This window comes from Bubalus bubalis, chromosome 3 (genome assembly GCF_019923935.1).
Source record: "Bubalus bubalis isolate 160015118507 breed Murrah chromosome 3, NDDB_SH_1, whole genome shotgun sequence".
NCBI lineage: Eukaryota > Metazoa > Chordata > Mammalia > Artiodactyla > Bovidae > Bubalus > Bubalus bubalis.
The window spans coordinates 79690018-79713917 of NC_059159.1; the positions used below are offsets into that span (position 1 = coordinate 79690018).

General features: G+C 41.8%; 1 protein-coding gene across 5 annotated transcripts in view; it reads right to left on the bottom strand.

Moving 5' to 3' along the window:
* The window catches only part of TEK (TEK receptor tyrosine kinase), a 105782-nt gene that overhangs the window by 43678 nt on the left and 38204 nt on the right, over window positions 1-23900 (bottom strand). For 4 of the 5 annotated variants that reach the window (XM_044939743.2, XM_044939744.2, XM_025281408.3 and 1 more), the window contains 5 exons: window positions 14839-15150; window positions 8244-8354; window positions 6977-7129; window positions 1477-1608; window positions 673-813 (listed from right to left, as the gene is read on the bottom strand). In XM_044939743.2, the coding sequence (XP_044795678.2) occupies window positions 673-813; window positions 1477-1608; window positions 6977-7129; window positions 8244-8354; window positions 14839-15150 (849 nt within the window). Of the gene's footprint in view, window positions 1-672; window positions 814-1476; window positions 1609-6976; window positions 7130-8243; window positions 8355-14838; window positions 15151-23809; window positions 23831-23900 lie in introns of those variants that run through there. The other variant, XM_044939746.2, reaches the window with a different exon arrangement.

The window sequence follows — 23900 nt, forward strand, 5'->3', positions numbered from 1 at the left end:
GCAACCCAATCCAGTATTCTTGCCTCGAGAATGCCATGGACAGAGGAGCCTGGTGGGTTACAGTCCACAGGGTCTCGAAGAGTTGGACATGACTGAGCATTCATGCATTCATGTTAAGTTACCACGTGATAGTCAATATGAAAAGCCTATTGGAAAGTAGATGAGAAACGTACACCTCTGAGCTTTGAGTAGGTGAAGCTACTAGTATCGCTTGAGCAAGGTCCACAGAAGATAAGATCTTAACTTCCTCAATTTTCAAATCCCAAATCTTGTCTGTATCTGACATAAAAGTACTGATATTTATGATGTAGTGAAAAAAGTAAATCTATGCCTTTCCAGCCCAAAATGTGGTCTGAAACCCAAAAGCAACATCTGGGAGCTTGTTAGAAATGCAGACCCTCTGTCTCCAGTCCAGACCTATAGATCAGAATCTGTGTTCTAAAAAGATCCCCAGGTGATGTGTATCAGCAGCACTTTCTAAATGGTCCAGAGTCTTAATACAAAAGCATATTTAACTTCGGATGAAAGTATCTTTGATTCAAAACCCTATAGCTCAGCATAGACAGTTGACTGAGTAGTCCAGGTATGTCCTACACACCGCTGTCTGGGAAGCTGGGTCTCCTTCGTATACCTGCTAGAAGCTTGTCTCTTCAGGGTGCGACTGGCCCATACCTTCATTGCACTGCAGACCCTTCCAGCCTGTGGCACAGGAACACCCATAGGGGTCTGGGAGACAGAACACGAAGGACTTGCATCCCTCCGGCTCACTACACCTTTCTTTACAAGTTCTGCCAAATGTGTGCGGTTCACACGCTATGGGAGAGAAAAAGATGATTCAGAGGCAAATACCCAACCCTTTGAAAGGCATGATTCTTCTTTTCAAGGGTCTCTCCTAGACCATTGAACATGGAAAATAGTCCAGTCTGAGTCATGGAATGGTCAGGGTAAAGAACCCTTATGGTCCACCTTACAGATAATGAAACTGCCTTTTGGACAGGACATAGGAGCCACTACTCCCAGTCATGCAGGTCGTGCATTGCACAAACTGATGGAATGGTGTTCACATCAATGACGTCACAGATTTGTACACCTGTCACAACTTTCCCCTGGTGGCTCAGCTGGTAAAGAATCCACCTGTGATGCAGGAAACCTGGGTTCGATCCCTGGGTTGAGAAGATTCCCCTGGAGAAGGGAACAGCTACCCACTCTAGTATTCTGGCCTGGAAAATCCCATGGACTGTATAGTTCATGGGGTCGCGAAGAGTCGGACACGACTGAGTGACTTTCACAACTTTCCAGTGATTGACAATAAAGAGCCTTCAGGAAAGGGCACCTTTTCTGAATTTACACAAAGGTACCATATGGTGTCACAGAGGCCATTTAGCTTCCATCCCAACTGTGTCCAGATCTAAAATTTGGATTCAGCAATGATGGATTTTAAATCCACAAGGTACTCATCAAGCACTCTTGACTTACCCTTCTCACATGTTCTCCCCATAAACCCAGGAGGGCAAATGCATTCCCCAGTATCTTCATGGCAGATCCCATTGTTCATACAAGCAGTGCAGATGCGGTTACATTCAGGTCCCCACTTCTGAGCTTCACATCCTTTGGTTAAGGAAAACAAAACTCTGGTGAGTGGAGCACATTCATTCCTCAAAGCTCTACTGAGCACCTGCGACACGTTAGTCACATGAGTGGACACTGGTGAATGAAGATAAATAAAACACAACCTCGGCTCTCAAAAAGCTAAGAGTCCAATGCGAGAAACAGACATGTAATGGAACATGATAAAGACAAAGACAGAAGTACCCAATTATTTTTTTAACTTTTCATTTTATATTGGAGTATAGCTGATCAACAATGTTGTGATAATTCCAGGTGGTCAACAAAGGGACTCAGCCATACACATACATGTACCCATTCTCTCTCAAACTCCTCTCCCATAGAGGCTGCCACATAACATTGAGCAGTGTTCCTTGTGCTATATATACAGTAGATCCTTGTTGGTTATTCATTTTAAATATAGCAGTGTGAGAACTACCTAATCTGTATTAGGGTTGGAGTAGGGCATAAAGGAAGGCTTCCTGGAGGAGGTGGTATGTGAGTTGACTCTGTATGACCTCCTAAGTGACAAAGAAGATAATGCTGGAGAGTGTGTTCTGGACAAAGGCTAGATTGGGAGGAAAACATGGTATGCTTGAGGAGCTGCAGGTACAGTTAGAGACAAGAGCAGTGGTTTTCAAAGTGTGACCCCTGATGAGTAGCATCTCCAATTATCTGGGAATCTGTTAGAAATGCAAACCCCAGACTTCTATCCATGACTTACTGGATGAGAAACTCTGGAGGTAGCTTAGTACCCTATGCTTCACAGGTGTTTTAGATAATTCTGAGGCATGCCAAGTTTGGGAACATCTAGTTTAAAGAATCCCCATGGACGGAGGAGCCTGGTAGGCTGCAGTCCATGGGGTCGCTGAGGGTTGGACACGACTGAGCGACTTCACTTTCACTTTTCACTTTCATGCATTGGAGAAGGAAATGGCAACCCACTCCAGCGTTCTTGCCTGGAGAATCCCAGGGACGGGGGAGCCTGGTGGGCTGCCGTCTGTGGGGTCGCACAGAGTCGGACATGACTGAAGTGACTTAGCAGCAGCAGCAGTTTAAAGAATGTGGAGAAAAACCTAAATGGGCAAAGAATCTGAAAAAGAATAGATATATGTATATGTATAACTTTACTGTACATATGAAACTAACACAACATTGTAAATCAGCCATACTTCAATATTAAATAAAAATTTTTAAAAGATGAAGAATGTGGAGAAGGGAGCCAAGCTAAAAGGGGAAGCAGGAGCTAGTAGCACTCACATATTTTTCAGGTAGAAAGCACAGAAGAAATGAAGCAAGATCCAAGACCAAAAGCACAAGAATGGTAAGAGGCTTCCCAGATTCGTATTTCCTGGCTCCTCTACTTCAGTGCCTGGTGATCTGAGATTGTTAATTAGACCCAAGGATACCTTTTAACATAAGAAAAACTCAGGGGGAGTGGGGTGGGGTGATCTTTTGTGGTCAGGAATTTAGTTTAATTTTTCTTCTGAAAGGAACTAATGTCTTTGTCCCTGAATATGAGTCTCACAGTGGTAAACGTGGACCTGTGCCAATGGCTTATAATATTTTTGGCAAGAACTCCTGGTTATCTGTATTTTCTCTAGAATAATCAGTAAGACTGTCAACACAGACCCAGTCTGACAGGCAACCACCTAACAGATAAAGCTACAAAATGTCTCAAAGCTAGTGTTTACATGCCTTCATGTATAAAGGGGAAAATCCTACACAATCAGTGATTTCTTAAAAGCCAGACCCCAGATTATCTTCAGACGCTGAAAACGAATGATGACAGAACCCCGGGATAAAAGTGGGTCTCCTGTTACATTAACCTATGTACCAATCTGTAGACCTGTCACAGTTTCACTCTTAATCCTGGGAAAGAGAAAAGGATTAAGCTTGAGGAAATAAATGGGGTGATCTCCCAGGGATGAAGGCAGGAAAAGAGTTCCTTGATAAGCAACAAGTACGCAATTCGTTGTCATTTAGTCACTCAGTTGTGTCCGACTCTTGCGACCCCATGGACTGTAGCCTGTCAGGCTCCTCTGTTCATGGGATTTCCCAGGCAAGCATACTGGAGTGGGTTGCCATTTCCTTCTCCAAGTATGCAGTTAGGCCTCTGTGATTTTCTTCAAAATATAAAAAGGTTTTGTGTTTTAGGAGACTATAGATCCATGGCATCCAAAGATAAATCTTAAAATCTTAATGCTTTAAAAAAATCCTAAAAAAAAACCTATACTGGAGTATAGTTGCTTTTCAGGGTTGTGTTAGTTTCCACTGTGCAGCGAAGTGAATCTGCTATACTGCCATGGAGAGAATTTATGCTGAAAAGAAACCCTGTAAGTATAACCAGTTTGATTTTTAATACTCAGTCTTTATGACAAAATACCACCCTTATGGCAGAAGGTGAAGAACTAAAGAGCCTCTTGATGAAAGTGAAAGAGGAGAGTGAAAAAGTTGGTTTTAAGCTCAATATTCAGAAAACAAAGATCCAGTCCCATCAATTCATGGCAAATAGAGAAACGGTGGAAACAGTGACAGACTTTATTTTTTGGGGCTCCAAAATCACTGTAGATGGTGACTGCAGCCATGAAATTAAAAGACGCTTACTCCTTGGAAGAAAAGTTATGACCAACCTAGACAGCATATTAAAAAGCAGAGACATTACTTTGCTAACAAAGGTCCATCTAGTCAAGGCTATGGTTTTTCCAGTGGTCATGTATGGATGTGAGAGTTGGACTATAAAGAAAGCTAAATGTCAAAGAATTGATGCTTTTGAACTGTGGTGTTGGAGAAGACTCTTGAGAGCTCGTTGGACTGCAAGGAGATCCAACCAGTCCATCCTAAAGGAAATTAGTCCTGAATGTTCATTGGAAGGACTGATGGTGAAGCTGAAACTCCAATACTTTGGCCCCCTGATGCGAAGAGCTGACTCATTTGAAAAGACCCTGATGCTGGGAAAGATTGAAGTCAAGAGAAGAAGGGGACGACAGAGGATGAGATGGTTGAATGGTATCACCGACTCAATGAACATGAGTTTGAATAAACTCCAGGAGTTGGTAATGGACAGGGAGGCCTGGCATGCTGCAGTCCATGGGGTCGCAAAGAGTTGGACACGACTGAGCAACTGAACTGAACTGATTCCTAGGGTTCAAATTTACCTGAAAAGATATCCTAGTTATGAGAAATGGACAAATGCCTTCAACTGTACCTCATTTCTTAGTAAACATAAAAGAGGTCAAGCAGGGAAAGTGTTAGTCATTCAGTCGTGTCAGACTCTGAGGTTCCAGGGACTGTAGTCCGCCAGGTTCCTCTGTCCATGGAATTCTCCAGGCAAGAATTCTGGAGTGAGTTGCCATTTCCTTCTCCAGGGGATCTTCTCAACCCAGAGATTGAACCCAGGTCTCCTACATTGCAGGCAGATTATTGTCTGAACCACCAGGGAAGCTCCGAGTAGGGAAAAGTACTTTTAAAAGTACTTTTAAATGGGATGGTTGTGACCCAGCTCAAACTTTGTTAGAATGATTTTAGGTATTAGCAGTGCTTTTCCAACAGTTTTACTGAAATGAGAGCAAAAGAAAATATATCTGCTTCTGACAGTCTAAAAAGGAGACAAGTTGGAGATCAAAATGTGTTTGAAGTCTTTTATCTTAAAAGTTCAGGAGAATTTTAAATTCTAAACTATGCTAAGTCTTATTTGCTTTGATGTTAAAGAAAAAAAAGCTTTAAACCTTTTACCACGTATCAATATCTGATGTTTCTGATATTGTTATGAAATTTGCCAATTTATCCCTGATTCTGAGCATGGAACATGGCGCTATATCACATTGGAGACCATCTTTTTATTAAAAAAATTTTTTTAAGTTATAAAAGTATGATAACACATTTACATGAGACTTGGAAAATACAGAACAAAGTTATATATAGTTCCACTATATATTACAATCATTTAAGTAGATAAATTAATATTTTTAGTTGGAGTTTCAATATCAAGCTGGAGAGACCATCTTAATGAAGTGAATGCAAATTGTGTCCTTGCCATTCAGATTCTCAAAGAAAGGAGATGAATGAAAGGGGATTTTACTTGCCCAACTAGATGACCCACACTTTTCATAGGTCTATTGTCTTATTGCAATACCTGTTTATCTATTTATGTATGTACCTGCTCTGCGTGAGAATTACCTGAGGGACAGTCATGCATCTTATTATCTTTGTATTCTCAACACCGACATAATGCCTGGCAGAGACTTACAATCCACACAGATTTGTTGAATGAATGCATGCATGGATATAATGCAAAGCAAAACAAGTACTTTCATGAATTAGGGTGCTGATCATTAGAGGAATGACAGGGCATCCCTGTCAGAATACTTAGACCCGAAGGCCTGAACATTTTATATCATGAACACCTAACACAACTGGGAAAATTCAGGGCACATTTTTTGCTTTCTATAGAGCAATTTTTGGTAAAAATGACTGGTGATAGTTACTCTCTACCTTGATAGCTATAATAGGGGGAAAACATTTTCACTAGTTCTAATACTCGCATTTTTCAAACCTGAAAACAGAAAACACATTTGGGAGTTAAAAGTGTGCGATTTATGGGGGACTTAGTGTTTAACTCAGAGAAGGCAATGGCACCCCACTCCAGTACTCTTGCCTGGAAAATCCCATGGACGGAGGAGCCTGGTGGGCTGCAGTCCATGGGGTCACCAAGAGTCGAACACGACTGAGCGACTTCACTTTCACTTTTCACTTTCATGCATTGGAGAAGGAAATGGCAACCCACTCCAGTGTTCTTGCCTGGAGAATCCCAGGGACGGGGGAGCCTGGTGGGCTGCCGTCTATGGGGTCGCATAGAGTCAGACACGACTGACGCGACTTAGCAGTAGAAGCAGCAGACTAACCCAGAAGGCCTAACTCTTCTCCCAGTAGCAGACGCCTTTTGGGGGGACTGTCCAGCTCAGAGGGATTCCCATTTTGTCTGAGGAAACTGCTGCTATTCAAGTGTGAGACCCTAGTGCCCTCGCTGTAATATGCGGCTCCACCCCCATCTATAACTCCTTGGTCTAGGCAGGTAGACACCTGACAAATATTTAGACCAATCTGACTCTTTATCCTGAGAGTTCAATATTTAGAGGTAAGTGAAACATCACTGAAGCTAAGTTAGGGTAATGGTAGCACCCTCCCACACTGCAGGGCTGAGCTGCAGATCTTCCCTGGAAGATATTTTCTGGAACTTGCTTGTCAGCCTTTAAATCAGTTTTTAAGTGTCTTTAGTATACTTCCAAGTAATCCCAGTTTTTGCTTAAGTATCCAGAGTCAGTTTTGGTTACTCACAACTCAAAATTGTAACAGCTACACCATCACTTACTCCGGACTATCAGCCTGGTGAAGGCTGAGGTGAAGAGGTTTCCTCCTATGTACCTGGCCGAGTACACGCCAGCATCCTGGGGCTGAGCGTGAGGCAGATGCACTTCCAAAATGTCAGGGACTTCGTGCCGGGGCACCGAGTGGATGAAGGAACCTGTAAGGGAGAAGAGTGAAGAGCCATGGGTCACCCTCACACACTCCTGTTCTCTTGTCTGACCCCTCCACTTGATCAGCTTTCCCTGACCTGATATAGAAAATGTGCTCAAGCATATCAGATGTGGGAGAAGAATGAAAAGGCTGCTACTGAATGCTCTCCCAAAACTCGAGAAAGGGATGGTGTTGGAGCAGACAGGTTAGTCTCTGAGGTCCACCACTGAACACATGAAGATGAGGGTAGCCTAACGTTCTTATCTTCCGCAGGGAGAGGCCACTAGGCAAACCTGGGGAAAATGTCAGGTAACCTTGCCAACCAATCAACTAAGAGACACCTAGAATTACTACTCCCATCTGTAAGCCTCACCCATCCACAGAACTCAGACTAGTCCCCATCAGTATCTCAGCTGCAGGAGACAATTGCCACCAGACGTTGCCAAACAGTAGTTGGACACAGACAGATTTGCATTGCACAGTTAGACCCCCAGAATCACCACCAATTGGCATTCCAGGTTCACTCTGCCCTTTCCCTTAGCCTTGCAATCAAACAGTGTCACATATCACATGGCAGAATTTGAGACCCCATGTATTACATCATGATGAAATTTTGTTGAACATTCATAGTTCATGTTGTGTATTCCCATAACATCTTATGGAAAAGATGAACTTTTTGGCTAACCCAATACACTGTAGGTGCATTTCACATATGTATGTAACTCTCCATTTTAATTTACTTAAGTAACCAAACGTGTTACCTAAGACAGCTTCTATCATAGCATTTGTTTGAGCTTCCTGGTGGCTCAGACAGTAAAGAATCTGCCTTCAGTGCAGGAGAACAGGGATTGATGCCTGGGTCAGGAAGATCCCCTGGAGAAGGGAATAGCTACTCACTCCAGTATTCTTGCCTACAGAATTCCACAGACAGAGGAGCCTCGTGGGCTATAGTCCATGGGTTGCAAAGAGTCGGACAGGACTGAGCAACTAACATTTTCACTTAGCAGCTTGACTTTAAACATCTGCCCCCCAAGACTGGCATGAGATAATGACCCAATATTGCTTGGCTGTCTGATGCCTTACACAACAGTGCGGGAATGAAACAAAACATATGGACTCACCATTTTTGTAAATCACTGCATCTTCTTCTTTAATCAATACCTTTTTGAAAGATATGTTCACATTATCTCCCCTGTCCACAGTCATAGTTAAAGTAGCTGGTAGAAAGGAAGCTATTAAAAGAGAGAGAAAAAAGCCAAATGAGAAAATGAGGTTACATAGCTTCTCCAGGAACAACTGAAACTTGAATCAGAGGATGAGATCCGGGACTTGGCAGGAGTCAGGGGATTTTCATGTTAGCTTAGAGAGCTACCCTGTGAAGGCACATGATGCCTCTGAACTATGCTCAAAAGCACCTGGGCTTTAGGTACATCTGCTTGCTTTCCTTAGTACCTGCCAACCCAGGCATGGCACTCTGCACGACTCCCACAGAGATGCTGTGGGGCAGATGGTGATGAACGTGGACCCAGAGGGAGAATGGTGTAGATCAAAGAGCACTGTGAGCACTGGAACTAGACAGTCCTGGGCTTAAGGTCACCCTCTGCCAATTTCTGAACCTCTTTGACCCCGTTACTTCACCTCTGAACACCTCAGCTTCCTCATCTGTAATTTGGAAGTAGAAGTATTTGCCTTAAACAGTTGTTAGGAACATTAAAGGGCTTCCAAGGTGGCGTAGTGGTAAAGTCTGCCTGCCAATGCAGCAGATGTGGGTTCAATCCCTGGGTTGGGAAGATCCCCTGGAGGAGGAAATGGCTACCCACTGCAGTATTCTAGTCTGGAAAATTCCATGAACAGAGGAGCCTGGAGGGCTACAGTTCATGGGGTTGCAAAAGAGTCAGACATGACGAAGAGACTAAACAGCGACTAAACAACAACAAACATGAGCATTAAATGATGTATGTCAAAGCCCTGGGTGCTTTGAAGAGGTCAGGATCCTTCCCAAACATAAACGAAGGCCATGCTGCTGTGCTGACATGTGCGGTGTGGCCACGAGTGCTGGGGAGGGCAGACGGGGACCCCAGGGGCCACTTTCCAGGGCTCCCTGTCTCCTGACTAGAAGCTTCATTTCGCAACCTCGCCCAAGTGGCTCTTACTCTCTGCGACATGCCCTTCGGTTCCTGTGAGAATTTTTCGTGACCATTTCATGCTGTTGTTCCTTTCTCTGTGGTTTGTTTATATTTTCTGCTCCTTTGTGTGAAGATTGTTTAGCTAACCGTGGGACTTCTCACTCAGCATTGTATTCTGAAAGGGAACCGAGATTCCCCCTTCGGCTCAACTCCAGCGTGGTTGTTCTTTCTGCCCATTCTGTGGTTCTTTATTATTTCAGACTTTGTGTCTTTTAAGCTCCCTGTTTTGTGAGGATCTGAACACAGTCACACGGCAGTGTTCTCCTGCCGCGCAGCCTGCCACCTCCTGCCTTCATGGCTCTAGGCTGACGGATCTTTGCTGAGGACTAATGAGGGGCATCCACAAGCCAACCTTGCAACTTGGGCTTCCTGATGACACCAGAATCTGGCTCAAACTTTACACATAGTCAGATAATCGTGTGACTTGACCGGATCATGAAAACAATAAGCTCCTATGAACCAGGCAGTGTTCTAAGAACCTTGCACACATTTAATTTTCATAATATCTCCAGGAGATAGGTACTATAATTATCCTAATTTTACAAATGAGGAAATAAAGGTACAGAGAGGTTAAGAATTCTCTTCAAGATTACACAGCAAGTTCACGGGACAGCCAGGATTTGAAGCAGGTAGTTCAGTTCCAGAGGCCTCTCCTAGGACCTTTTTTTTAAAAAAAAAAAAAAAAAAAGAAGTATTTATTTATTCTTTATCTTTTGATCACATTGCATGGCATGTGGGATCTTAGTTCCTTGACCAGGGATTGAACCTGCACCCCCTGCGTTAGCAATGTGGAGTCTTAACCACTGAACTTCAAGGAAGTGCCCAACATTTTACTTTTAAAATGAAATTACTGAGGCCTACATTAGAGGATGACTTGCTCGGGACCATTTGGATTGGTTAATTAACTCAAAGACCTTACCCAAGAATATAATTCACTTATTCCTTAAGGAGTGGAGAAGAAACTATAAGGTAGTAAAATGACATTATTACTCTTAGTGTTTATTTATTGTTAAATTGAAGGAGACAACTGAAACTTAGCTCAATTATTTTTCATCTATGGGAAACATCTTTCATTTTATGTCCATTATTATTTTGAGTAATTACCTGACAGCCCTATGAAGACAAGATATCCACATCTATCATGTGGGTGGTGGAGTTAAGGGTGACTAAGCCCCTTCTTGAAGGCCTCCTGACCATGAGTAAGTGTGAAAGTTGAGACACACACTTAAGACCTCCAGCCTTGTTCCAGACACCAGCCCTCCAGAATCATCCCCCCCTCGGCCCATGTCCTTACTTCTCACTTCCAGCCATTCAGAACTGCTCAGTGCTACAAACAGACCACGTGATCACTCACATCCACTTTTTCCCTTCTCTTCCCTTTCCCTGTGTCTCACCAAGTCCTACTTATTCAGCAGTCTCCATTGAGACATCACTTTTTCCAGGGGCCTTCCAGAATCCTAGAATCCAGGTTCAGTTCAGTTCAGTTCAGTCACTCAGTCATGTCTGACTCTTTGCAACCCCATGAACCGCAGCATGCCAGGCCTCCCTGTCCATCACCAACTGCCAGTCTACCCAAACCCATGTCCATTGAGTCAGTGATGCCATCCAACCATCTCATGCTCTGTCGTCCCCTTCTCCTCCTGCCCTCGATCTTTCCCAGTATTAGTGTCTTTTCAAATGAGTCAGCTCTTCGCAACAGGTGGCCAACGTATTGGAGTTTCAGCTTCAACATCAGTCCTTCCAATGAACACCCAGGACTGATCTCCTTTAGGATGGACTGGTTGGATCTCCTTGCAGTCCAAGGGACTCTCAAGAGTCTTCGCCAACACCACAGTTCAAAAGCATCAATTCTTCGGCCCTCAGCTTTCTTCACAGTCCAACTCTCACATCCAGTAATCCAGGTTAACTGCCCTAGTACTGTCTTCCCACATGCTCTGCCCTTCCCAATTACAGCCTCATGCAAAGTGTATCTGTCCTACTGGACTGGGCATTCCAGGAGGGCAGGCTCATGGTGGTTTTGGAAGGCAGCGCAGGGTGGTGGTTAGGGCCTTTGTTCTGAGATCTGGCCACAGTACATCTTCCCAGGTCCAATAAAGGGAACCAGGTATGTAAATGCTTCTAAGTTAGAATAGTTATAATGCTTATCTATTAATAGGAAATCATAATGGTCCTCATCAGATATGCATTTGCTAATGATTCAATTACACAGCAATGTGTATAAAAAGTTGCTAGGGAGATGTCAGGCACATAGTAAGTATTTAAGAAATGTTAACATCAATGCGCCTCCCATGCGTGGCACAAATAGAGGCTTAAGGATACTTGTGGAAAGAATACATAAAAGGATCTGATTTCTAATTTTTCTATTTTCTTTATATTTTTAACATATTCATTTGAGTTATTCAGATACAAATGGCAAATCTGTCAACTTCATAAATCATGTTTGGGAAATTGCATGTTCTTAAAGCTATTTCTCAAATGAAAATAGGAAGAAAAATAACATAGCTGTCCTCTGATAGAACACTCTGAAACAGATTTTTGGATGTGAAAGTGTTTCAAACTTCATTTATACTTCCCTACCTGCAAATGCAATTTTCAGGGAGGTTTGAACAAACTGCTTTTGACTTTTTCAGATGATGCCATTGATAGAACAAACAAAAAAAATCCTTCCGCCATTCGGCCATTTGGACTACGCGAGCCAATTTAAGCCGTGTTTGCCACATCTCAAATGGATTTTCCACTTCCTCCCCAGATACACGAGTCAGCAGCAAGCAGGAATATAGTGGTGTTTATCCTATCCTCCTGTGTCCCTAGGCAGGCGCTCCTGAGTTCCCAAGAAGTTTTAGTGGTGAATTAATAGTGTCATGAAGACATAGTGTTGGAGGTTTTCTTGACTCACCATAAAAGATATCACTTTCTTTGCAACATATTTCAGCCATTGGATGGTCAATCAAAGAAAATCAGTTCAACAGCCTGATATGATGTTATTCAAATACAGGAGAGAACATACTACCTATTTTTCTGTTTTGTCTAAACCTCCATAATTATGTCGACAGCTGATATTAAAATCTTCCATAATTGAATGGGAAAACTAACAGTTCCACTAAATTACTGCTCATTCCAAGGCACTAAATAATGATAATTATTGAACATCTAGTGTAAGCCAGATAATGCTAGCGGTTTCATTTGATCCTCAAACGTATGTGGTAAAATCTCTATCTCCATTTATTTTTCAAATGAACAAACTACGATTTCAGTTAAGTAACTTGCGCTGGGTTATACCAGCACGTGCAGAGCTAGGCTCAAACCCATGTCTGGCTGACCTTCACCCGCATGTCTCTGTGCTCTAGGTTGCTTTCTGGGGTTTCCATTAGAGTTGTTGTACTTTACAAAACAAGTGCTCAGAATGAGGGAGGGTTATTAACCTTAAGTGAGAGTGATATGGAAAGGGTAGTACAATACAGGCTCTGAAGCCAGACTGCTTGGCATCAAATCCTTTTCCCACCATTTACAAATGGCTATTGTTATTATTATGTAAATTGTTCTGCAATATCTCACTTTACACGGGCTTTCAGGAACATAGCTACTATGTAAATCAAATCTTACACTCATGGGAGCTGGCTTCTCGCATGTACCATCTTATTCTTATTTAAAACCCAAGACACTTTTGAAGATATACCCATTTCACAGATGATTAAAAATGAGACCAATAGAAGTTGAATAACTCGCTAAGGTCATACAACTGGTAAGTAGTAGAAAAATAATTAAACTCAGGTGAACGTGAGTCTAAAAAACCACTTTCTCCCCACTGTTCGTCACTATCTATGCCTGCCTTAGCCTCATTTAACTGAATTTAAACTATCCTTACCAGTGCTGACCTGGACTCTCACTTTGGAGGGATCATTATAATTGTTTTTAGACTCCCAATGTTTTGGTTTAATACGCTCTATGGTTTCCTATTTATACATTTCCAAGACAGCCCAGAAAAGGAATTTCTCATTTCATTCCTGTGAGGCCACTGGGGCACAAATCTCAGATCATCTTTGTTCAGAATGTGGACACATCCGCAGAAGGACATAACTCTTAATACAAGTCAAATCCCAGATGCCACATTTGAAAAATAACAGAGTCGACTTCAGCCATGATAGCTTTGGCACACCTCACATCCCTTTGTCCAACCTCTCTTCCCTCACTGGAGAGCCACATTCCTGGGAATGTCTGTTGTGCATTTTTCCCACTCGCCTGGTGTCACTTAAAGGTGAATGTTAGGGTTTTGCTAAGAAAGCCTTTTCCCTCATTTTTGATGAATAATGGTTTTATCACTTTGATCTTAAAATCTTGCTGCCTTAGGGCAGAACAGAGTCATTAAACAATGTTTACAATGACATCTCCTCCAACTGCCATGAGTTTGGTGGACTGGCCCAAAGATACAACTTGTACTCACTTCCATTTTTCTTTGGTTGCCCCATTTCCACCACATCACTGCTTTGTGAGGCATAGCAAGGAGTAACACTCTTCCTTTTTTATATAATCAAATTTATTTATTTTCAATTGAAGGATAATTGTTTTACAGCATTTTGGTTGGTTTCTGTCAAACATCAACGTGGATCAGCCATAAGAAGGCTCTCGACATCCTCTGTCTCAACAGCTAAAATTACACCACTATTAAACAAGAATGGCAGCCTATAAAAAGGGTCCTAATTCTTCATCCCTCCTTGTATCCAAACTCTTGGCTGTTTAACTGTGTAGTGCCCCCCATCTGGACTTTAGCTCGACTCTTTGACTTGCTTTGGGTAATAAAATGAGACAAAAGTGAGGGCGTACAGTACTGAGGCTAGGTTTCAAGAAATCCTGTATGTTTCCACTTGGTGTCTTGTACCCTGCCGTCTCCATGAGAATATACCTAGGTTAGCTTGTTAGCAGATTAACAGTCAACTGGAACAGAGCCAAGGAAGCCCAAGCAACGCCAGCCTAATAACGCTACAGCCAGCCAACATCCATACACTTGAGAAAGCCACCCAGTCAAGACCAGCAGAGCCACTGCATCAAGCCAGCTGACTTAGACACACAACCTTGGACTGTTGATCGTAGTATGCCACTGTGATTTCAGCTGTGTGTTACACATAATTACTGTGTCAATAGATAACTAATACACCAAGTAACCAATTAAACTGCGTTGGCAGTGGACAGCTGTCTTCATTGCTATGAATCATATTATATACATGTAACATGTCCAGATCTCCGTCAGGACCATGGAGTCCTCAGTAGAACATGTGATATATATTTTCATTTCATTTCATGAACTAGGCACAATGTCTAGTGAAAGGGGTATATATGAGGGAGCTGGACTGGATTATCTCTTATCACTAATGCTCTGTACACCAGAGACAGTAACTCTTGGAAAGAGGCAGACAAGGTCTTCAAACTCCACACTCAGGGGGCTCGTGCCCAGCCTGAGTGAGCAGCCGCCAAGACAAGAGGCAGGTGTGTGTCTCAGTAGACCTCATCTGGTCACAACTAAGAGGCATGTTACCTTGTTGGCGCATCTTCATGGTCCGTATCCTTATTGTCTGTCCTCGAACTCGCCCTTCACAGAAATAAGCACCATTGATTTTACTAGCCTTTTCTCTCTTCCAAACAACTTTTTTAGCCCATTCTCTGGTCGCGTCTTGAGTCACTTCCAGTGGATCCTGGTGCTGGTTCATTAAGGCTTCAAAGTCCCTTCCGATGGTGATGGGCTCATGGGGGTGCCATCCAGAGGCAATGCAAGTGAGGGATGTCTCAGCATCAGATACAAGAGGTAGGGAATTGATCAGGATCAGGTCCATGGCACCGTCCACTGTTGCTAAAAGGAAGGAGGGAACATAATGTATAAGGAAAGTTATTAACAAGGCCCCACAGGATAAGGTGGTTTCACAAAGCTTTGTCTAAGAATAACTGTGTGAACAGTCTTTCTAAAATGCTACTCTGACCATGTGCTTATCTTCCATTGGACGAAATCTGAAACTCTTATGGCATCAAGACTCTTTGTCACCTAGACCCTGATGACCACTCTTACCCCACCACACTGTAATGGACTGCTACTCATTCTCCATTCCCCAGACAAGCTGTGCACAAGGTATCTTTACCATTGCAGTGCCTGAGACATAGTTAAATATTCAGTAAGTGTTGAGACAGATTCAGGATAATGGCCTTATCATTTTTATTATGAACTATCATTAATAATTACTATTTATGATAATTAATTATTAATCAATTAGTGATAATGTGGTTCTATCCCAATAACTGGGGCTTCCCCAGGTGGTGCTAGTGGTGAAGAACCTGCTTGCCAATGCAGGAGATGTAAGAGACAAGAGTTAAATCCTTGAGAAAACCAGTGGGAAGATCCACCGGAGGAGGGCATGGCAACCCACTCCAGTTTTCTTGCCTGGAGAATCCCATGGACAGACAGTCCACAGGAGGGCTGCAGTCCATAGGGTTGCAAAGAGTCAGACATGACTGAAAAGACTTGGCACACATCCCAGTAGTAAAGTATTCTAAAGAAGTATGTCAACTACATACACCATATGCTAACTTTATAGACTCTCATCATTAGCAAGGTATTGTCTGATTCCATAATAAATTCTACAAGGTGAAGGGGAATGGAGTGAACTTTGCATTTCCCCCTGAGCCTCATCTTTGACAAATGTAGACAGTGTATTAAGAAGCAGAGATACCACTTTGCCAACAAAGGTTTGTATAGTCAAAACTATGGTTTTTCCAGTAGTCATGTATGGATGTGGGCTGGACCATAAAGAAGGCTGAGTGCCAAAGAATTGATGCTTTTGAACTGTGGTATTGGAGAAGACTCTTGAGAGTCCCTTGGACAGCAAAAAGATCACACCAGTCAATCCTAAAGGAAATCAGTCCTGAATATTCACTGGAAGTTAAAGCTGAAACTCCAATATTTTGGCCACCTGATGTAAAGAGCCAACTCATTAGAAAAGACCTGATGCTGGAAAAGATTGAAAGCAGGAGAAGAAAGGGATGGCAGAGGACAAGATGGTTGGATGGCATCACTGACTCAATGGACATGAGTTTGAGCAAGCTCCAAGAGATGGAAGGACAGGGAAGCCTGGAATGCTGCCGTCCATGGGTCACATGACTGACTGAATGAACGATGACAAAGACCTGTCTTGCAGGATTCTTGTAGAGATTAAACAAAATAAAGTACATAACCTTCCAAGAACCGTGTCTGTAATATATGGGGTACTCAATGATGATTATTTCATTTCTCTTTATTCTGTTTTCTGAACACCTCGTCCCAAACCTCAAATCTCCCCAAATGTAAAAACAAAATTCTACCTGACTTTCAAAATAGTGATAACGCACATTCACAAAAAGAAAACCCTCTCATTTTACTTTCTTGCTCTCCTTCTTCCTCTTTCCCTCTCCCTTTCTATTCTCATTTCCAAAGTTTCTAAGATAAGCCAATGGAATCTTGCCTAGTCTCTCTTCTTGGTGAATGTGGAAACACCAGGGATGGAGGATGTTTTTTGGCTCCAGTGATGATTGATTCTCAAGTCTATATAAAATGATCAGGAGACTAGACAGGTCAAACACATCAGCTTACAAGGGTCTAGTGGAGTCCCAGAGATCTTTGTGTAGATGGAAAGGGATTCAAGTAGGTTATGTGTTTTCCCATTTAATAGTCATCAAATTCTCCCACAACAATGTTCCCAGGAGGTATGTGCCTACTATCTCATTTTCAAATATAAAGAAATGAGGGTGCAAAAGACTGAGTAGCTTATTCCAAGTCAGAGCTGAAATTCAAATTCTCACTGGTCTTTCAATTCCTTAGCTGTACTGTGGCCTTTCGTACCCCAAAGCCTTTGGACATGGTGACCCCTGTGCCTGGAATGCTCTTTTTCACTCTCTACAAGGCTAACTTTCCTCATCCTTTGGGGTCTTAACTTAATGCCTATCTCTTGGAGGTCTTCTTTACCTATCTTATCTATACTATCTACACACTCTCATCCCACTACCCGCAGTACAGACTTCTATTTGTTTCCTTCATAAAGATTACCAAAATCTGGGATTATTTTACTTGGTCTCTCTTTTCCTAGATGATAAGACTTAATGAGCATCTGTTGGATAAATGGATGAATGGACAGATGGACAAATTTTATACCTGATCTGATTTATTCAATCTCACCAATTCACTTGGTTCCCACTTTCAGAAAAATGAGGTTAAAAAGGAAAGTTTTCTTCTATTTATAATAGCCAAGTATTGGAAATAATCTAAATGTCCATTGACAGATGAATGGATAAAGAAGGTATGATATATACATATATATACACACACACACACACCATGGACTATTAAACATAATAATGAAATAATGCCATTTATAGCAACAACAGTGGACCTAGAGATTATCATCCTAAGTGAAGTAAACCAGAAAGACAAATACCACATAATACCACTTATAGGTGGAATCTATAATATAACACAAATGAAGCTATCTCTGAAATAGAAACAGACTCACAGATGTAGGGAACAGACTTGTGGTTGCCAAGGGGCAGAGGGGCAGGGGAGGGATGAAGTGGGACATTGCGGTTAGCAGATGCAAGCTAACACATATACGATGGATACACAACAAGGTCCTATGGTATAGCACAGGGAACTATACTCAACATTTCACGATAAACCATAATGGAAAAGAAATGAAAAAGAAAATATAGATGTATAACTGAATCATTTTGCTATACAGCAAAAATTAACACAATGCTGTAAATCAACCATGTTTCATTTTTTTAAAACAAATTATTGAAAGTGCTCTTCTGAGTCTAAACTGACTCCTTGCCCACATTTAAAAGACTGTTTTGAAAAAAAGGAAAAAGACTCTTTTGATAATTACTGAGCTCATGGGGGTGGGGAAGTAGATGTTATGTTTTTACAAAATACCATAGAAAGGTGGTCAATCATTGCTGAGGATTTGGAGTAGCTATTCATCTACAAGACCTACTCATGCCAAGCTCTGTGCCTGCCATGAAGTCCTCATATAATTTTCAATGGAGTTTGCCAATGTTTGATATATGCAGTGATGTTTTAAGGGTGATTCTACTAGGAGATACATTTTAATCTGACTCTCTAGGAAGAATTTCAAAGTCAAGTCTTAACATAAGTAGGAGTTGGTGCTGTCATTTTTTTCTTGTAAGGTTAACTCAACACACTGAGGGTAGAAAAACCTGACTAGAATGGATTGTCCAAGCCTGACCCTCAAGCATCTATCTTGCTTCTAGCCTCATTGGTTTAAGATTTCAAGAGAGGGAACAGAGGTTAGGAAAAGAAAAGTGTCACAAGAGAGGATGAGCTAGGAAACCTAGGAGGGGAATTGCAGCCTCCAAAATAACACCAGAGAACAGCTGCCCTTCCACACGCACACACAGCCCCGCTCCCAGCAAGTGCCACCTCTTCTCCCACACTCACTCATTCCAGATTTGCTCCCAGAGAGAGTCCTCAGGAGGAAAGAAGCACAGTAATTCTTTCAGCTCCAATGAGATCCTGGCTCATTTCTAGGGCCAGTTGAATGCTTTGCCAAAACCAAGGGCTCTGCTCTGAACTCATCAAACTGGGTCAGCACTGGCCATGATTTAATGACTTTAGGAAATAATAGAAAAGGCAGCTGATTTGAAAAGACAACCACACTGCATCTGCAAATCGTTTCTAGGTATGGGTCTAGCTTCTTTTTCCTTTTGCTCCTCCCAGCTCTCTCCCATTACTTTCAGAAAGGGAAAGAAAGGGAAATTGTATACACTGAGAGTCTGGATTTGACTACATGTTGCTACCCTTCTTCAGCATGTCAGTTACAGGAAGCTCTCTTCCACCTGTGATTCTCTGTCCTTTGTAGTGCCATTTACCATAAAATAGCAGAAGAATTTTGTATATGAGCTTTAGATATGGGAAGAAGTACTTATCAGGTTGCTGGAATGAATTTTAAAAATCATCTGTCTTTCTTAAAATAAGAACCTATATTTTTTCTTTTCTTTTCAATTTTATTTTATTTTTAAACTTTACATATTGTATTAGTTTTGCCAAATATCAAAATGAATCCGCCACAGGTATACATGTGTTCCCCATCCTGAACCCTCCTCCCTCCTCCCTCCCCATTCCATCCCTCTGGGTCGTCCCAGTGCACCAGCCCCAAGCATCCAGTATCGTGCATCGAACCTGGACTGGCAACGCGTTTCATACATGATATTTTACATGTTTCAATGCCATTCTCCCAAATCCTTCCACCCTCTCCCTCTGTCACAGAGTCCATAAGACTGATCTATACATCAGTGTCTCTTTTGCTGTCTCGTACACAGGGTTATTGTTACCATCTTTCTAAATTCCATATATATGCGTTAGTATACTGTATTGGTGTTTTTCTTTCTGGCTTACTTCACTCTGTATAATAGGCTCCAGTTTCATCCACCTCATTAGAACTGATTCAAATGTATTCTTTTTAATGGCTGAGTAATACTCCATTGTGTATATGTACCACAGCTTTCTTATCCATTCATCTGCTTATGGGCATCTAGCTTGCTTCCATGTCCTGGCTATTATAGCTATATATATGGCTGCGATGAACATTGGGGTACACGTGTCTCTTTCCCTTCTGGTTTCCTCAGTGTGTATGCCCAGCAGTGGGATTGCTGGATCATAAGGCAGTTCTGTTTCCAGTTTTTTAAGGAATCTCCACACTGTTCTCCATAGTGGCTGTACTAGTTTGCATTCCCACCAACAGTGTAAGAGGGTTCCCTTTTCTCCACAGCCTCTCCAGCATTTATTACTTGTAGACTTTTGGATCGCAGCCATTCTGACTGGTGTGAAATGGTACCTCATAGTGGTTTTGATTTGCATTTCTCTGATAATGAGTGATGTTGAGCACCTCTTCATGTGTTTGTTAGCCATCTGTATGTTCTGTATATTTTTTCTTGTTTGTATAGATCTCAGGACGGTGATTCATGACGCTAAAAATAAGGGTGACCCATTGGGGAGAATGCGGTCACTGGGGGACAATGATGCAAAGAAAACTTGCACTGTACACTTAATGTAGACTGACTTTTGAACCATTTGAACATTACCTACATGCCAAAAAAGTAAATGTAAAAATGTAAATGTTTTTTCTTGTCCCTAAAAATGGTGCCTCTGGAAGGGAATCAAGAACCAGAGAAATATATATGTCTCTCATCATTTATCCCTACACACAGCCAAATCTTTTTGGATTACATCCAAATAATGCATTTTCTTTCTTTCTCAACTTCGGACTGGTGAGAGGAAATGTGATGTCATTCTACAGCACTGAAAAAAAAAATTGATTAAAATAAAATTTAAATAAAGGGAGAAGGAGAGTGGCCAAACTTCGCTTTCAAAGAGAAAAGCGAAGCTGAGGCCCGACTGCCAGAAGTACAGCTGCAGCCTGCGGCCTCTTGAAGGGTTCTGCCACTGGCCGCGTGAAAGGTGTAACTGCCACTGCATGACTGGTGCCATCAAGAATCTACTGCCACTGGTACTTTCCTGAGAATAACCGCCAAGAGACAGAGCCCCCCGGGCTCACACGGATGTTCGTACCCACACCAACACCTTTTCTTCTACCACAAAACTATCCTCTCCAAGTCTGCTTGGAGCCTGGCTTTGGGTGGTTTCATCACAATCACAGCCTGAAGTCGTCTGATCAAATTCATTAATTAGTTCAACTTACTCTACTAATATCAAGGCTAAGAGACTTCCCTGGTGGTCCAGTGCCTAAGACTCAGTGCTCCCAATGCAGGGCGCCCAACTTTGATCCTTGGTCAGGGAACTAGAACCCACATGCTGCCAAAAAAAAAAAAAGACTCCTCATTCTCATTCTGAAACAACAAAGATTGAAGATCCCTCATGCTACAACTGAGACCTGGCACAGCCAAAATAAAAATAAATAATTTAAAGACAAACAAAAATAATCAAGGCTAAGAGTCTGTTATAAGTAAGGTGTGTATGGAATTTCATACATCTTACATGTTTTGGGGATTGATACTATTTTCCCTCAGCAAAGATTTTGCAAATACTTTTCAATATTTGCATAAAAGTGTGTCATGTTTGTAAGGAAATACTTGCTGCCATAACTGGGTGCCTGCTGAGTTAACAAATATTGTTCATCACAGTTGAAGCCCAGCAGTATCTTAGAATGTTGTTCTGTTCATTATATGTTCCGTGTGTTGTACTGAACGCCTCTAACCTTCTGCAGTAAAATTTTCTCACTAAATTTCATTGTGGTAAACACAAAATGCTGCTTAAATTTTGTTTCTGCATATAGATTTTCTTGTATTCAGTATTGCTTTTGCAAAAATAAAATAGAATCACTTAAGGACAAGTAAAAATAAGAGAAATCCCCTAAGAAAGAACTTAGAAAATGGACCAGGTGTGGCTGACAGGGAACAAAAATAAAATGGATCTAGGCAGTCAATGGCACCCCACTCCAGTACTCTTGCCTGGAAAATCCCATGGATGGAGGAGCCTGGTGGGCTAGAGTCCATGTGGTCGCTAAGAGTTGAACACAACTGAGCAACTTCACTGTCACTTTTCACGTTCATGCATTGGAGAAGGAAATGGCAACCCACTCCAGTGTTCTTGCCTGGAGAATCCCAGGGATGGGGGAGCCTGGTGGGCTGCCGTGTATGGGGTCGCACAGAGTTGGACTGAAGTGACTTAGCAGCAGCAGCAGGCAGTCAAAATGTAACTGGTTTTCATAAGTCTTTCTTAGGAAACCCACAAAATAAAACCCATATAAGGACTTCTGATTCTGCTAAGGTCCTCCCTAGAAAAGCCCCTAATGAGAAGCTTGGATGACAGTGAATCATCTAAAACTTGTGTCTGGACTGCAAGGACTGTCCAGCTCACTTACTAGTCACCCAACTGTAGCTTCTGAAGTGTTTCTGGTTTGCAAAGCTTGTGAACAACAAAGCTGCCCTTTTGCTTCAGGATAACCTTGATTCTTTTCTGAGATTGATTTCTAATTTAGGATGACACTTTGAATAATGACCCACTATCAAAGACATGGAAAATAATCTTTCTTTAAAAACATTCATAGAAAGGATTATGGACTTAAATCTACACCCATATTGAAGAACTATACTGAATTAGAAAAGAGTGACAAAGTCATGCTTTTAAAACTGTATTTCAAGGAGTTGTTATTTTTCATTTTCTAAGGAAGGTATTCCAGAACTTTCTGAGAGAGGTGGAGGTGAAATCAAGAGAGTGCATTCCAGGCACCCCCACATATGTATACGCTCACTGATCAGCTCAACTTTTGTCTGTTTTACATTTGAGCTCCACATAAGTTTTCATTTGGGAAAAAAAGAACTTTCTTAAATAAAATGTATAAAACCTCAAAGGTCATCACATTACAGATGAAGAAAATGAAAGGTTAAACATGAATATCAATGAAAATACATTTCCCCGCCTCAAAAGGTACCGACTCCAATTAGTCTGCTGTCTCACATACAAGTTCATCACAGCAGAGTCAACTGTTGATTAATGCAGTTCCCGTGTCTTTGAAGCACTTGCCAGCTAAGAGCAAAAGAACATTAAATTATTGCATAGTGAGGCTATTCCCTTGTGCTTCTTTTTACCTCAGAATTGTGGTTTTGGGTGGAGTCTCACTAACATGAGTTTGGAATAGGATACCATGTCTGCAGAACAACTGTCTATATGATTTCTTGGAAGTGTGGTATTGACTATGCTTCAATTTTTTCCAGAGTCTCCTTGGTTGCCTCACCTTTGTAACTCCTTCCAAGCAGCAGATATATTAAAATTCTAAATATTTAAAATGGCAAGGAGCACTAACTTAGCCAAAGTATTTTTGAAATTGGGCAATTGGCAGTGAATGAAAAGGTCTTGGCCCAAAGTTCAAGGCCCTGGCCATGAACCAAAGAGAACCTCAAAACTATCCAGGATTAGTTGGTGGAATTGTTTGGATTTTAGTTTAGGTATTTTTTAGGGTGTCCAGAAAAGAATACTTTTCTTCAGCTTTAAAAAAATACTCTAAGTTATTTATATACCTATTCATCCATTTACTAATTTACTGAGTGCTTCCTAAGTGCTAAGGTACTGCACTTGACCCTAGAGACACAATAATTACTAAAACAGATCTGATCTTAACTAATATGTAAACAGACAAATGTGGAAGACAGACATGGCAAACCAATCACATAAATAAATGTAACACTGGAACCATGACAGGTACATGAGAGAGAATTATATTATTATACTCTGGGATAGCATAATAGTGAACTTAGCCAAACTTGGCTGGTGTGGAGGAATGGTTTATAAATCAGCTAAGGCTCCCTGAGGAAGTGACATTTGGCCTGATGGAGAGTTGGAATTACCAGGACAAAGCAAAAAGAATACAAGAAACCAGTCAGGAAAGTTTTCCCCCAAAGGGAAACCACTGAGCAGGATTCTGAAGAATGGATACATGTTTAATAGGACTCACCACTAGAACATTCTTTCTTAAATCTATCCTAAGTGAAAGTGAAAGTGTTAGCGGCTCAGTCGTGTCCAACCCTTTGCGACCCCGTGGACTG